Genomic DNA, 15,942 nt, shown 5'->3' on the forward strand with positions numbered 1-15,942 from the left:
TTGGGAGACACACTCTTCTTACACTAGAGGTGGAGGACCAGACCTGCTACACTGCTATGAAGGCATCTTGACCAGCAAGTTTGGTCTGACATCTGAGAAATAGACAGAGGTTCAGGTTTAGTCACAAGCTATTCACACATAGCTGGGTTGACTTCTTAGACAAAGCTGGTAAGGCACTGAAGGGCTGGCTGAAGGACAGCAAAGTAGACGATAATTTAGAGCTTTATAACTCAATTTTAAAGCAGCAAATGCTTGATATTTGATTATTTCTGCACCAGCACCTAGTGGATAGTAAGATTACTGATCTCGGGAAGCTTCCTGAGGAGCCGGACATCTGGGTCAGCACCAGAGTGTCGAAGAAAGCCTCTGGGGAGGGACTACCAAAAGGGTGACCAGTGTTCCCATCAGAAGGAGGGGGGACGATAAATAGGAGGAGTTCATTTCAGGCCCCCAAACCAACTCATAGGGAAAAGGGTCTCGTTTTCCTTCCCAATCTGGCCACCAGAAGAAAAACAACCCTGACAAAAATCAGCAGCCCAAGTCATAAAGTGCTATGAGTGCCACGAGTATGGACACTACAGAGGGGAACCTAAGTGTCAAAAAATAGCACAACTTCGCAATGGAGGAAAGGTTACAGGGGTGGGGAGTGCAGTGCTGGGTAAGGAGCTTGTCCCCGTTAATGAGGGGGAAGTTTAGTGAGGTTATCCTAGTGTCCTTGGCTGACAGTGAAATGGTTCCTAATATCCATGTGCCCTAAAATACTAACAAGTATAGGCAATGAGTCACCGTCAATGGGCAAGGTGTAGAGGCTCTGGTGGATACAGAAGCCAGTATGACTATGGTAAGGAGTCAGCTGGCTTCACCAGAACAGATAATTCCAAATGCATTATACAAGGTTGTGGTGGTTGACGACAGACAGGGTCACTATCCTGTGGTATTTGGGTGGGGGCATGTCTTCTGAAAGTAGCTGTGAGCCCTGGCATGCCTGTGGAATGTTTGTTAATTAATGACCTTGAACACTACCTGGAAGGAAGTGGATCACAAGGCTCATGGGGAGACATTATGACTACCAGGATGGGAGTCAAAAAGGGTTGAAGCTTGAAAAAATGGCCCAGCCAGCTGCTAAAAAGGGGAAAGGCAAAGGGCGTGGAAAAGAAATTGCAACAGACATGAAGAAGAAGCTGTAGCACAGCATGGCAGAGGATGGAGATTTTCAGCATGGGCCAATGCGCTCAAAAGGGGAAAGCTTTTTACATATTAGTTGATTTTATAAACTGCACAACTTAGATAATCTGGAGGGTCAGAGTCAGCAAAGTAACCTACATTCAGAAAACATCGAGTAGGAGGTGAGAAGCAAGGCGAGGCTGAGTGAACAAAAGGAACCGTCACAATAGCAATCTTGTGTGGCGGTGTTCCTTTTCCTTAAGTGGGTACGTGCAGAGTTGACTTCAAGCTTGCCACACCGTAAAACTCACCCTAGAAGTAACCAATGGAGCAGACACGAACAAACTTAGCAATGGCTATTGCATGCTTTAGCAAACACAGAGCACCTCCACAACAAGATGGAGATCAGCTCTTCGAACAAGCAAACGTAAGCAGCTACTCAACTAACCTACTCGCTTGTCAGCCAGAAAGGGACAACCTTTGATATGCAAACAAGATAACCAATGTGCAATTCCACCCCAGTATATATTACAACATGACGAGGCATGCTTCTGCAGAGGCTAGCATACCTGATTTGGTTTGTCACTGCCCGTCTTAGCCCTCACTAGTGTTGTCATACAAATACAGTAGTTATCCAACTAAAATGTAACTATGTTTAAACTAGTAAAGAAAAGGTTGAGTAGTGGAAGCCAAAGTGGCAGCATTTGGAGTAGTGTAGTACATCCGCAGTATGTGTAAAGGTAAGCAATGATCTATGTGCATACATGAAGCATACTGGCATTACACCAACATTTTCAGACAGAGGAAACCAAAACCAACTATTGTGATATGGAATAGATCTACTTGAAAGAGTGCCAGCATCAGTAGTATGGCTTGAGGAAAAACAGATACACATGTTTTATAGATTTTCTCTTTCTTGGGAGCTTGGGAGAGCAACAGTCCCATGAGGTCTGAAGCTGGCGGAAGTAAGCATGGCTTCTTGAAACAATTCTCATTCTTCACCCTCATCTTTTTCTTTTTGTGATAAGAGGCTGTGAGAACTTTCCTCTGTAGCAGAACCTTGCTGAATTAGTGCACATAAGCCGAGCAGACTGTATTTCTTAGGCATGTGGTACTAGGAACTAATCAGGGTCACCTTGGGAACCATGAAGACTCCTCAGTCATGTTAGAGGTGCAGGATAAGGGCAACGTGCTGTGATGAATGTGCAATACCATAGTGCCACTGGAGTTTAAAATGCCATCTAGAGCGATAGAAGTCAAGCAGATTTGGAGAAATTTAACTTCTCGGTTCTTAGTGTACCACTGTCCTGGATACCACATGGAACTCCGGGCTGTTTGGACTTATGCCTGAAAGGCAAATTTGATATATCTTCTAGATTTGTTAATTCCTTTATGCAATAGATGGAATAAGAGTGGGTGATTCAATGTGAATATACTACAGACATTCTAGAAATCAGAAAATGTGAAAATGATAGAAGCATTGAGGGCAACAAGTGCCTGCCTCACCGGGATCTGAAAAATAGATCCTTCTGCATTGACATCATGAGCTTATCGCGACATGCATATAACACTTTCTGCTATAACAAGAGCAATATGATGTAAAGACACAAACTGGACAAACGCACATGTGGCATGCATTATCCCATATAAAATATGCAGTGCACAAAACACCATTAAGTTGTGATTTTTAGGTCCTTTATTACATTATTTTGTTCTGAATTAAGTACAACACATACAATTCTCTATTATAGCAGAGATGTGCAGTTCCTTTAAGATTAAACAAAAGTTCTGTTGTTTATTTCTTCCAGTTTGGCCATTTCCAGTTCACGCCTAGTTTAAAGCTAGTAAATAAAAACAAAACTGACAGTACCTGCCTGCATAGTTAACAATTAAAACACATGCACTTCCACCACGTTCCACAAACCTGCGGACTGAGAAACCCAACAGAGTCCCACAACAGCAGTGCTCCGTTCGTGGAGCACTATTGAATGACTGTCACAGGCTAAACACGGAGGCAGCCAATGCTGGTTTGTGACCCACCGGTCATCCCTACAACCAGCAGGTTTACAGACATGTAGCACATACTCATAGAAAGAATCGCCAATATCACTACACACGAAGAAAGAGAAAGACTGTGTATAAGTGGCAACTCCACACAGAGTGCAAAGACAATTCCTACAAACGTCCGATCTGAAAATATTTCCAGAGAAACAACAGGCACAATAATCTTTTAAAATCTTTGAAATAAAAGGAAATTCTGTTAAACTTAGAGTATAGTTCCTCATGAAATTAGCATGGGAAAGGGGATCCTTTGAGATATCTGTAAAAGCAGCAATGTTTAGTTTTAAGAAACAAACCCCATTTGCAAAGGTACCATCTGTTGAGATGGCATCACAAGACAGAATCCTCATCTTTAAAACTCTGATGAGTGATCAACTACTAAAAACTGGTCCTTGAGATATATAGAGGTTTTTTTCTGGACTTGAGGAGTTGGGCCTGCACAAGACTCAGGACTTGCAGGAAACATGACGAGTCTACACAGCGAAATCTCAAATCCCCAGAAGGATAATTTCTGTTTTTCTGATAACCAGACAATCTCATCTCCTCAATGGAGTCCAAGGTCCGAACTTGATGGAATGCATTACTTTTAAAAAGGTTCTAAAACAAAGAGCATTCTAAATGGAGATTCAACCCTCGTACACCCATTTAAGAGTCTTCTTTCTTTGTCAAAAATCACACCGTGTCAGCTTCTCATCTACAGAGGGCCCAAAGTACTGACTTTTGGGAAAATATGAGTTTCCTGGCAAGGACTTACTGCAGAATGTTTCTTGCCGGAGTGTCCAGCTATTTGTTAACAGATTTCAATTTGATATTGTCCATAATGGGCACTGGTGTTCCATATAGGACAAATATAGTTGCTGATGAATTATCATAACCAGCAGCTACAGAGGCCCATGTTGGATTACTTGCCAGTCCTAATTCGCCCAACAAATCTGAAGGTATTGCCAGTGAGGCAGCCCTCGACTGTAGTACTCTATTTAAAAAGGCAGAGGTGTTCCAATGGAAGTGTAAGAGAGGAGTATGGTTTAATTGCCATCATGATATGGACGTCAGCTGCTATAATCCTGCCCTTCCTTTCCATGTTTGCTATTCAAGAACAGGTTTCTGTCTACAAGTTAATTATCTCACATGGATTTGACCAAGACACATTTTATGAGGCATCTGAGTTTGAGTTATCTGCCGAGTACAGGGATATTTTAACCACTGATGGGTGCAATGGAGAAAAGCTAACTTACTGTTGGGACTGAGGATATATCACGTATGCTTAATGCACTAGAAAGCAGCGAGAGGGGTTTATAGGTAAGCTAGCATTTTAGAAGTTAGTGCACAAGATAAGTGCTTGTAATCGAAAAACAGAAGTGCAGGCACCATACACCAGAGCACTTACTTGCTACTGAGAACCGCTGGTATTCTCCAATTAAAAGCATTGCACCTCTTATGAGAAGAGCAGGTACTCCCTCTTCAAATAAAGGAGTGCAGTAATTCAGTACCGGCTCATTTTAAGCACTGCATAAGAGTGTAAAAGTTAAACTTCTATTGTTATAAAACCATACTGCACTAGAAGGGGGAAGGTAGAAGGAAATGCAAGGGGATATATTTTTGGGCCTCTTAGGAGGCGCTATATTTCACTGCAAGCTTGCGTCAAAGTCTGGCACTTCCTCTTAAAATACCTAGAAAGTCTGGCACTTCCTCAATGAAGTAGAGGTGAAAACAATTTAAATAATTAAAAAAGAGATATGAGGAGAGGCATCCACCCGCATGCATGGTTGGATCTGACCCATTGCCGGCGCTAAAGCAGAGGACCTTGGGTAAGAAAGCGCAGACTAGATATACTTCAAGGCTTGTGACCAGGGATACAGGATGATAGAGTCTTGGGAATATTTCTACTTTGGAGCTCTTGCCACCAGCACAGTATTGCCAATGGCATTCCCTTGGAATCAAAGAACTGGTTTTCATGATCAAGAACAGGGGGCAAAATCTGGATTCGTAATTGTATTAATCTTTGGTACGAAAAAGAGGCCACTGCCAAAATTATAATTCATATATTAATTTAGTCAACAAAAGGGTACAAAGAAAAATCTCCATGAATCTGACCGTCTCATCCAAGTTTCACACAAGCACCCATCAATATGTAAGATGAGACTGGAGGATGGGAGTTGTCTCTCGCTCAGAGAACCAGGGATTGAGTTTGAACAGCTGGCTCAGTTAGTGCTAGCTTGAGGACAAAGACATGTTAAATAAGAAAAAGCAGGAAACCAGTGGGACACGTTTGGACTACTGGGGACAGTCATAGCTGTGCAAGAAATCCTCATTTTCAAGCTCTACGTTTGAGCACCATACATAATACATATACAACTTTATACAAAACAAAAATCCCCCAAATTAACATTAAAAACAGTCACAGTAGTGCAATGTACATAGTCTGACAGTGTTAAACCTTATAATTTACAGGCAATACAACAAAATATAAGTCTAATTCTTGCAGCTTTGTCACTGAGACAGGGGAGACCGAAGAGACATCCAAGTAAGAAAGATCGGCCCTGTGGAGGCTATGGCTACAAAACCCTCCCGAGGCGAGAGCGATCCAACCTAATGAAAAGGCCACTCCTGCTTTAACCACCACTACATCATGCTCCCCATAGGTGCCATGTAGTGTTTGGGGAGAGTGCAGCATAGACTTGCACTATCCCCTGTAGTGTTTGGATGGCAAGGACTCAAGAAGCAGTGTGGAGAGAGCAGAGGAGGACGGTACTTCAACTTCAAGATGCAGCCTCATCCATAACAGTGCTCTGGGTGAACAAGGCTTGAAGGACTGCGGCATAACGTATTGTCTGACGCCACATTAGTGTCTTCTCCTTCGTGCCGTTCAGTGAGGCTTCTAAGGAGATTATAAAATAGACCAAACCGTCTTTCATTCATATACTCATTCTGCTCATGTACCCACTTGGTACCTGTATGAGGTCTTGTGTTCAGATATGATATGACTCAAACATTTTTATCTATCGGACACCTTTGCACTATTCCTAGAGTGCCGTGTGGACTCACCAGCACAATAGATCGGGACAGCGCCTGGAAGCAGCTGGTTACTGCACGAGTTCTGTAGTGTTACTGTGGGTGGCCTAACAAATACAAAATTAGGGAAACACACTCAGCAGCCCTTATCACATTGCAGTTATTGCAGCGCTCCATTAGTTGCCCTGCACTGAAATAGTGCAGGGCAACTTCGGAAAGAATCACCCTATCAAATTGCATGCACTCTGGTGTATATAAATAAGTACTTTATATTATCTCATTAGCACTCACTATGGGGTCTTCCGTATTTTGCGGGCGTGAACAATCGACTGAGAAGTTAACAGGGGGAGGGCTACATGAAGGAACAAGTGAGGTCTTTAAACATCACTTACACGATCAAACCCTCCTCATATTGTGAAATGGCAATGTATTTTGGCAGCTTGAGCTTTGGGGTGTTCAAAGACCCAAAGATGGAGGGCTGCAAGTTTGATGCGACATGCTGGGGCAAAATCATAGACTACTAAAAGGAGAACGCTACTGCCTGTATTCAAGTAAACAACAAGGAACTCTGCTTAGGAGCCATTGCTCTATCCCATTTTCTCCTATTCTGCTAACCTCCTGTATCTCAATTTCTTTGGATTTAAACTGTACCAGCAGCACCCAAATGCCCATCAGCCGCAGTGAATAAATTACAAAGTCAGTTGCTAACCCCATCTTTACAAAGGGGATGGACTAATGAGCTGCATCAAAGAAGAGTTTCCTATCTCTTGGGAATGGCAGAGGACAGCCCAGACTAAAGTCCACCAACACAGAATCCAAGAAAAATACAACCCTGGATATAGGTCCTGCTTGTTTAGAGTCCAGATTAGCACATACTAAGCTGGGAGGTTTGCCAATAGAAGGGAAACAGGATGCCTGCATGTGGGCTCGCAGCACAGTGCAGAGGTGGAAAAAGGTTGTTCAAGAAAAAGAAAAAACAAATAGCACAGGCTGCAGCCAGGCCAACAAAATGGAAGGCAGGACCCAACGGACCTGCTGTGGATTATGTGAAGTGGAAGGTGAGCAAAACAAGGAAATCATTTGTGTGTGCAGCTTTTGAAACATCACCAATAAGGTAAGAGGCCATCATATAAAGGCACCTGAAGTGCAGAGAGGTCCCCCATTAAGAGGACCCCTAGTTCACTCCAAGGCCTTTGAATGTGTGTGATATCCAGGAATCCCATAATTCTCGCACAACTTTTGCCAGGGACCTTCCTTTTTACAGTTGACCACCATGGAATAAAGTAATCATTCCTACAGATGTAATCCATGAATAATTGGTGTGAGTTGCTTTGTTGAGTTATCCATTTTCTATAAAAATGCAAAAATAATTAGTTGCATTTTCTAATAAGATGGATTTCCACCTCTGGTCTCCAAATCTCACTTCCCTAATTAGACCTTGTGATTTATATTGCTTTAATCATTTCTTATCCATCCAATTCATGGTGCAGGAATGCAGGGGAGAAACCTCTGAAACACTTCAACACTTAGAGCGTTATTCTGAACTCCACTGTGGGATTATTTCTCCAATATGCCACAGGGAAAAACAAAACGTCTTGAACAAGGCTAGACATTAAGTACTCTCTGGATCAGGCATGGTGCGTATGAGGCATCTAACCACAGGGGAAGGATTTGGGCACGTCTTCCGGACAGGAGTTGGACGGTAGCAGGAGCTCTGTGTTATTGGATCTATTACCCACCATTACATCTTATTTTCCGCTCTAACATGACAGTTAATAGAGTTGAAACAGAATTTGTCTAACAGCACTGATGTTTCCATCACACGCCAGGATACACTATAAAGACAGAATCTCAAGCAGCGCATAGTCTATGAAGAAGTTAGTGCTGGAGATTTTTCCTGCTTGTTAAATAAAGTGGGGGCAACCAATGGGAGACACTGGGGGCTGTGACGGAAGACAAGGGTTCAGGTGGAAGAGAAGGAAACGGTAAGGAGTGCCTCCACCTCGGTCTGGGACAGTGGAGAAAAGCCATTGGTGTAAAAGACGTCACAATGTGTCTCTCTTATCAGCAATCCTCTTTGCCTTTGCAGTATCAGGAGCGTGGGATAGTTCACGGTGTTTGCGCTCCAAGGCGTTTTGGTTTGAAGGTTCCGAGGAGAGACTGAACTCCCTTTCTGACAGTGGATCCCACTCTCCTAGCAACAGAATCTGCCGGCGGTGTCGGGAGGCAAGATATGGATCCCTGGGAACGTCCATCCAAGCATTTCTGGTACCGCAGCTGGATGAAACACAACAAATCACCAACTTAGAAGCAGCAAGAAAATTCACACTTTCATGAAGACTCAACAGCATATAACAACTTGTTCTTTGAAAAGTGACAAATGTTTGAGAAGGGAGTCCAAGGAGATACCCACCCGATGAAGAATGGTCACTTACCATACAGGCGGCCTGCACAGCTTCAGATAGGGTGGCAGCATTTGGCTCACACCAGAACATGTGGCAGCAGAAGTTCCCTGGTCCATTCGCCATGATGAAAGCAAAGGTGTGCACATCCCGACCAACGCCCATAAAGGACAAGAAGCGCACACGACATTCTGAAAGAATGTCTTCCGTCTAGGGATTGAGGGGAAAAGAGAAGGAAGGAAACAGAGAAAGGATACATTAGAAAATGGAATCACAAGGGGTTTAGAGAATAAAACAAAAACAGACAAAAGTAGTATGTAGGGTAAGGAGGTGTAAAGGTAAAACAAATCAGGGAGAGTAGAGGTGAAATGGAACAAATGTTAAGTACAGCAGGGATGAAAGACGAAAAAATAAAGTGCGAGGTTGAGAGACCATGGATATGGAAATTAAAGCAGAGGAATACAAACTGGAAAACAAGTGAAGCAAATAGGTGAAAGCGGAAGAAGAGAGAAGAGTAAGGAGTGACATGAAGGTGGTTAATAAAGGAAGAAGTCAGAAGAGGTGTGAAAAATGAATGGGAGATAACACGGCTGAATAAAGAATATAAGGAAAGAAGGACTGTGTAGTAAACAAAAATGATGGGAAAACAAATGAAATATCCAGGCAGGAAACGACAGAGAAAGATAAAAAAAAAAAACTGTCATTAATCTCAATCTGGGAATGTTTACTTCCAACTCCCTTGGGGCAGGAGTATAAAGAACCCTGAAAATGACAACTGGATATCCTTAGAGAAAGGTGGCTTGTGATATTCCTAACAAGTTAAGTAAACATTCAAAAAAGCAATTTCTTATATCCTGGCACAGTAATCAATGCCACGATCTTTGTATTAAGGCAGCCATGTGTTCACACAATTAAGAGGCATTTTTTCTATGCTCTACCGTGTCAAGTCTCACATGTCCCCCAGTGATGACATAAAAAAAAAGAAAAAAATACAATCACCATACAAAAATAGTGTTAACTAAAAAAAAAAAAAAAGGTAACTAAATGAAGTGAACCTTAACATTTTTAAAGATTTAGAATGCCGAAAGAAAAACCATGTTAGCCAGATGAAAATTGATGACATATAAAAAATTGCTTTAAAATAAAGTGAGGATATGAGCACGACAAATGTGCCTCAAAAGACCGGTTCTACAATCTGGCATATTTTCTCATTCAAATGCCCCTGTATTCTGGTGGCTTTTGGGTCTGTCAGTTTAAAGTCGAGAAACTATGGGTAATGGGTCGCAAACTGCCAGCAGCAGCACAACACTTAATAAAAAATGGGTGCTATGGTGAATTCAAAACAATAAATTTCATTACAGTTAGGTGCGGAGAAGTTAAATATTTGTAATCAAAATGTTCATCTTGAGATCTTCACAGGTTCCAGCAACACTGAATACGTATGATCCCAGGGAGATCTCACTTTTTTGAGAAATATATGCCTATCTAAAGGTAATTTATTTGTATGGCAAGTAATTTTTTAAATGCAAAAAAAGTTAATTAAGTAGGCGGGTAGATAGTATCAACTTGGAAAGAAAAGAATGCACTGTCTCTTTTAGCCCCTGCAATCCCAGTGAGGAAAATGGATTGTTTAAGAATATTCAGAAAAACATCCGATGATGGAGAGCTAAGGATTGCTGTTAAGTAACTTTTCTTCTCCACCATGGATTCCTTACTGCCTTGAGGGATGTCGCAGATGATGTGCTTGGTCTGTGATGTGAAGGGAGGGAGATGGACCTATGTGTGCGCCTCATGAGAAAGGATGCCATCCGAGCGTCCGCATTGATTCTGATCTGGTGCAGTCGACTGATGAGTGTGTGGAGGGAGAGGATGCCGAAAGCAACGGAAAAGTCGAGAAGCATCAGGGCGGCTGATTCTCCTCTGTAGTGTGGGGGGTGTGGATTTCATCTTCCGCAGCGATCAGTGGAAAAAACTGCACATCGCCACACAGAAAAGTGGTGCACAGCTGACAGTTATCTGCTATCTAACCAAACATGTTGGCAGACTGTATCTAGGCAGGAGTGCCTAATACATGTGTGTACTAATTACCATGTAGCTGCTCTCTAGATGCCAACTCAGACATTTCTGCGAATAGTTGAAGTAGCCTTTTACACTGGCCAAACGAACCCTAGATGTTCCTGATCTGTTTGTCTTTTGTTATCAGATATTATACAGTACACAATTAATAGAGCCATGCATTTCTTGGTTTTACCATTCCTGTACAGATGAGGAAATAACGAGCAAAATATTCTATTTGCCTTTTGCTTGTCAAGGAAATATCTGGGATTCTTTCACACTAAGGGTGTGAAGGGGATTTTCCTGCCGTACAGAAAATGTTTATGTTAGATCCCATTCTTCACTTAACCTTCAGGGTAGAGTGCTTGAGCAGTCATAAGCTTCTCAACAAGCTAGTGTGGCGGTACAACACAAAACCCAACAGTCAAACAATAGACCCAGTAACATGCTGTCCAGCCCAGTGATTTTCCTGTAAAAATAGAAGCACTTTTATAAGACGGCAAAGGAAAATGCTACTTACCAGAATGCATCTGTTCTTGGCATGTAGAGCTGCAGAATGACATACTTGTGCATAGATCGCCACTTTGTAGTCACGAGATAGGTGACTCCTCCCTTGGACGATAGCGCGCATGGGCATCGACTCCATCTTTAGGTTGTTTTTCGCAATGATGGAAAATGATGGAGTTTGTAAGAAACAGAAAAGATGTCCATATGTAATGTATCTAAGTAAGATAACACTGGAACAGATAGAGGTTCCGGGGAGGCGGGTGGGCGTATGTCATTCTGCAGCGCTGCATGCCAAGAACAGATGCATACTGGTAAGTAGCATTTTCCATTCGAGGCATATGAGCTGCAGAATACATACTTGTGCATAGACTATATAGCAGTGCTCTCCCCTAGCAGTGGTCTCCTGTATCTGTTGCAGTGGTCTGAAAAAGTGTTTTAATAACAGCCTGGCATACAGAAGCTTGTTGTTTTGCCCGCACGTCTACTCAATAGTGTTTTGTGAAGGTGTGTGTGGTAGACCATGTTGCTGCCTTACAAATGTCATCTAAGGGAATATTCCCTAAGAATGCCATGGAAGTCGATCGTTTGTGCATTGAATGCGTTCTAGGGGGAACTGTTAATGTACGTTTTGCTTTGTGGTAGCATATTTGAATATATTTGACTATCCACCTAGCAATGCCAGCTTTTGAGATGGGGTTTCCTTTATGAGGTGGTGAGAAAGCTACAAACAGTTGGTTTGTTTTTCTAAAAGGTTTAGTTCTGTCAATGTAATAAAGTATAGCTCTTTTGACATCCAGTGTGGGAAGAGCTCTTTCTGCTACAGAATCTGGTTTTGGGCAAAAAACAGGTAATTCCACTGATTGATTAAGATGGAAAGCCGAGATTACTTTGGGAAGAAAGTTTGGATTTGTTTTAACCCGTTCCCTGCTCATGACGGAACCACTCCGTCATGAGCACACGGCGCCCGTGGCTCATGACGGAGTGGTTCCGTCATACTGCGGCAGTTGGCGGCCGCTCCGCCCACGCGGCACTGATTCCCCGCCTGTGCAGGCGATCAATGCAAGTGGGCGGAGTCATGACGGAACCACTCCGTCATGAGCACAGCGCGCCCGTGGCTCCGTCACGAGCATGGCGGCGCCGCGCTGACCCCGAACCCCCCCAGCGCCGCGGCGTAATTCGTGCCGCGGCGAAGGGGTTAAGAACCACCTTGTTATGATTCATTTGTAAGAATGGTTCTTGTATGGTTAAAGCCTGGATCTCACTTACCCTTCTGAGAGAGGTGATTGTGACTAGGAAAGCTACTTTCCATGTAAGGAACTACAGTTCGCATTTGTGTAAAGGTGCAAACGGAGAACCCATGAGGCTGGTAAGGACAATGTTTAAATTCCACTCTGGAGAGGGTGGGATTGTGGGAGGAATTATCCTTTTAAGGCCTTCCATGAACACTTTAATAGCAGGTACCCTAAATAATGACAAATGTTGTCTGTTTTGTAGGTAAGCGGCAATAGCCGCAAAATGTAATCTTAGGGACGTATATGCTAGATTACATCTTTGTAGATGTAGTAAGTAGCAAATGATATTTTGAATTGAAGCATCTAGCGGGACAATTTTGTTGTTATGGCAGTAAATGACACATTTTTTCCATTTGGCTGAATAGCAGGCTCTGGTTGCAGTGCATCTAGCTTCTAGAATAATATTCATACAGTCCGGTGGGAGGTTGAGGTAACAAGACTTCAGGAGCCAGATTGCCAGGCTCAGCTGAGCTGGATCTGGATGCCTTATCTCTCCATGGTTCTATGTAAGAAGCTTTGGGGAGAGGTGTAGTGTTTGGTGTGTAACAACAGAGTTCCAGAAGTGTTGTGAACCATGGTTGCCGGGCCCATGTTGGGAGCAACTAGGATCATGATGTTTGAGCTTGCGCACTACTAATGGAATGAGTGGGAGTGGTGGAAAAGAGTACGCAAATCTGCCTGACCAATTTATCCATATCGAATTGCCCTTGGACAATCGGTGTGGATATCTGGCGGCGAAGTGTGGGCATTTTGCCTTTGCGTGTGTGGCGAACAGATCTATGTCTGGATGGCCCCACATGTGAAAGAATGGATGAAGAACTTGATGAAGTTCCCACTCGTGTAACGGCCGCCCTTTGGAAAGGTTTTGTGTGTTCCACCACTGCAGAGAGCGATGTGTGCGGATGTCCACCAACACCAGATCTGAAAGTTGACCTCGAGCCTGGTCGTGCTAAGCATTCCTGTAAAGGGGGCATCTGCAGTCTTGCATGGGGTACTATGAAAATGCAAGAGGCCATCATTCCTATGAGCTGCATGAACACTTTAGCTGTTAGTGAGTGTTGGGGTTGAAATTTTGTGATGAGGGTTTGCATACTGGCTATCTTGGCTGGATTGGGGTATGCAAGAGCGTTGGAAGTGTCGATTGTGGCTCCTAGATACTGGTGTATGTGGGAGGGCTGGAGATGTGATTTGGTGAGGTTTATGGTGAACCCCAAGTTGTGGAGTAGATGAATTGTTTGGTAAGTGTGATGAACACACTGGTTGTATGACTTGGCTTTTATCAGCCAGTCATCCAGGTATGGAAACACATGAATATGTTGTCTCCGTAAGTGGGCGGCTACCACCGCCAGACACTTTGTGAAGACTCTTGGTGCTGTGGTTACTCCGAATGGGAGAAACTTGAACTGATAGTGTTGACCGTCCACTGTAAACCTTAGAAATTTCCTGTGAGCAGGCTGTATAGAAATATGGAAGTAGGCGTCCTTGAGATCCAGAGTGGCAAGGAAGTCGCCTTGTTGAAGCAGTAGAAGGACCTGTTGAAGAGTGATCATGTGAAAGTGATCTGATAATGTAGATATTGAGAGGTCTGAGGTCCAGTATTGGCCTGAGAGTACAGTCTTTTTTGGGAATGAGAAAGTAAAGGGAGTAAACCCCTGTACCTTGATGCTGGAGGGGGACTGGTTCTTTTGCATGCTTCTGAAGCAATGAGAGAACTTCCTGTTTCAGGAGCATTAGATGTTCCGTGGACATTGGGCTTTGGTTGGGCAGTATGTTTGGGGGATTTTCGGTAAGTTCCAGGCAGTAACCATACTGGATAATTTGTCTTATCCACCTGTCTGTAGTGATGGAGTTCCAGATATGTAAGAACTGTGAAAGTCTTCCTCCGACCGAAGTGGAATGGTCTGGAGTGAGCGGAGGGAAGGCATTGTTTGGTAGTGGGGGAGGTTCGATTGTTGTTACCTCGGCCTCTCCCTTTGTTATTATTTCCCCTGTAGCCTCCTCTAAAATATCCCTTGTTGGGGGATGTTTGTGTGGGGCTTTTGTAGGAGGAGGAAGTAGTGTCTGTACTAATGTTTTTGGATCTGCCCCTATAAAAGGAGCGATGAAAGAAGCCTTGTGTTGTTTGAGACTGCAACGCTCCCATAGATTTTGCAGTGTCTGTATCTTTTTTCATTTTTTCTAAAGCTGTATCTGCAGCTGGGCCAAACAGTTGTTCTTGATCGAACGGCTGATTTAAGATTGTTGATTGCACTTCCTGTTTAAAACCAGAAATGCACAACCATGTATGTCTGCGTAGTAAGACACTGGTGTTGATAGATCTAGAAGCGGTGTCTGCTGCATCGAGGGCACATTTGATTGATACATTTGTAATTAACTTGCCCTCCTCGACCAGATCATTGGCTTTGGCTTGTATTGGTCAGGCAAATGTTGGAATAGGTCTTCAAGCTCATCGTCGTGAGCTCTGTCATATCTGGCAAGTAGGGCCTGAGCATTAGCTATAATCCACTGATTGGCTACTTGGGAGGCAACTTGTTTGCCATTTGCGTCCATCAGTTTAGACTCTTTGTCTGGAGGTGGAGCATCACCAGAGGTTTGTGTATTAGCCAGTTTCCTTGCATTGGACACTACCAAAGAATCTAAAGGAAGTTGTCCTTTTAATGTAGGCGGGATCGTTGGGGGCAAGTTTATATTTTTTATCAATTCTAGGACTGAGAATCCTGGTCCTGACAGGGTCTTTAAATATGTCAGGTGCATGTTTAATGACACCTTTGAGCATAGGCAATGTATGTATTGTCTTTTGTGACTGGGCAAAAGTATCCAGTAGGAAGTCCTCTTCCATGGGGTCTGAATGTAGTTGAACACCATGATATTGCACAGCCCTATTAATAAGCTGGCTAAACCCTATATTGTCATCTGGGGGTGATGGTCTTGTTGGGTATGCATCTGTATCAGGAAGGTCTGGAGGATCTGAAGGATTGTTATAATCTGCCATTGTATCCTGTGGTATAGTAGTGTCATTATCGGGGTCATTATGGTGTGCACCCTCGCCCCCTAAATCATCCACATCCTGGGGTAAGGGTGAGCATGGAGAGAGTGTAGGAGTGTGTATGGGAGAGTTTGTAGGAGACAAAGGTTTAGTAGGAGGAACTGGAGAAGAGAGTCTTAGGGGGTAAGCTGCAAAGTCTCTCTTCTTGACAAATACCTCAGGAGAGTGTGAGGTATCTAATTTCCTCTTCTTTGTTGGGAGGCTGACAATATGGCCTGTTTTAGTGTCCACATGCAATGTCTTGTTTCGGATCGATAAATCTGGTAGAAACAGTTCTCCCTCTGTGTTGTCTGCCTTCGGTGCCATATTTTTCGGTTCCGAACGCGGTTTGGATTTGTGCTCTGGAGCCTTATGAGAGGTTTTGTGCTCATTTGGCTTGGATGTCGAGTCGGAAGGAATATGC

General features: G+C 43.4%; 1 protein-coding gene across 1 annotated transcript in view; it reads right to left on the reverse strand.

The window, feature by feature from the left end:
- Nucleotides 1-2,842: 2,842 nt before the first annotated feature.
- Nucleotides 2,843-15,942, reverse strand: part of APBB1 (amyloid beta precursor protein binding family B member 1) — a 424,653-nt gene continuing 411,553 nt past the window's right edge. The window contains exons 14-15 of the mRNA XM_085623528.1: nucleotides 8,673-8,849; nucleotides 2,843-8,514 (exon numbers count right to left, since the gene is read on the reverse strand). Of these exons, the coding sequence (XP_085479654.1) occupies nucleotides 8,347-8,514; nucleotides 8,673-8,849 (345 nt within the window). The 3' untranslated portion in view covers nucleotides 2,843-8,346. The remainder of the gene's footprint in view (nucleotides 8,515-8,672; nucleotides 8,850-15,942) is intronic.

This window comes from Triturus cristatus, chromosome 8, assembly GCF_964204655.1.
Source record: "Triturus cristatus chromosome 8, aTriCri1.1, whole genome shotgun sequence".
NCBI classification, from domain to species: domain Eukaryota; kingdom Metazoa; phylum Chordata; class Amphibia; order Caudata; family Salamandridae; genus Triturus; species Triturus cristatus.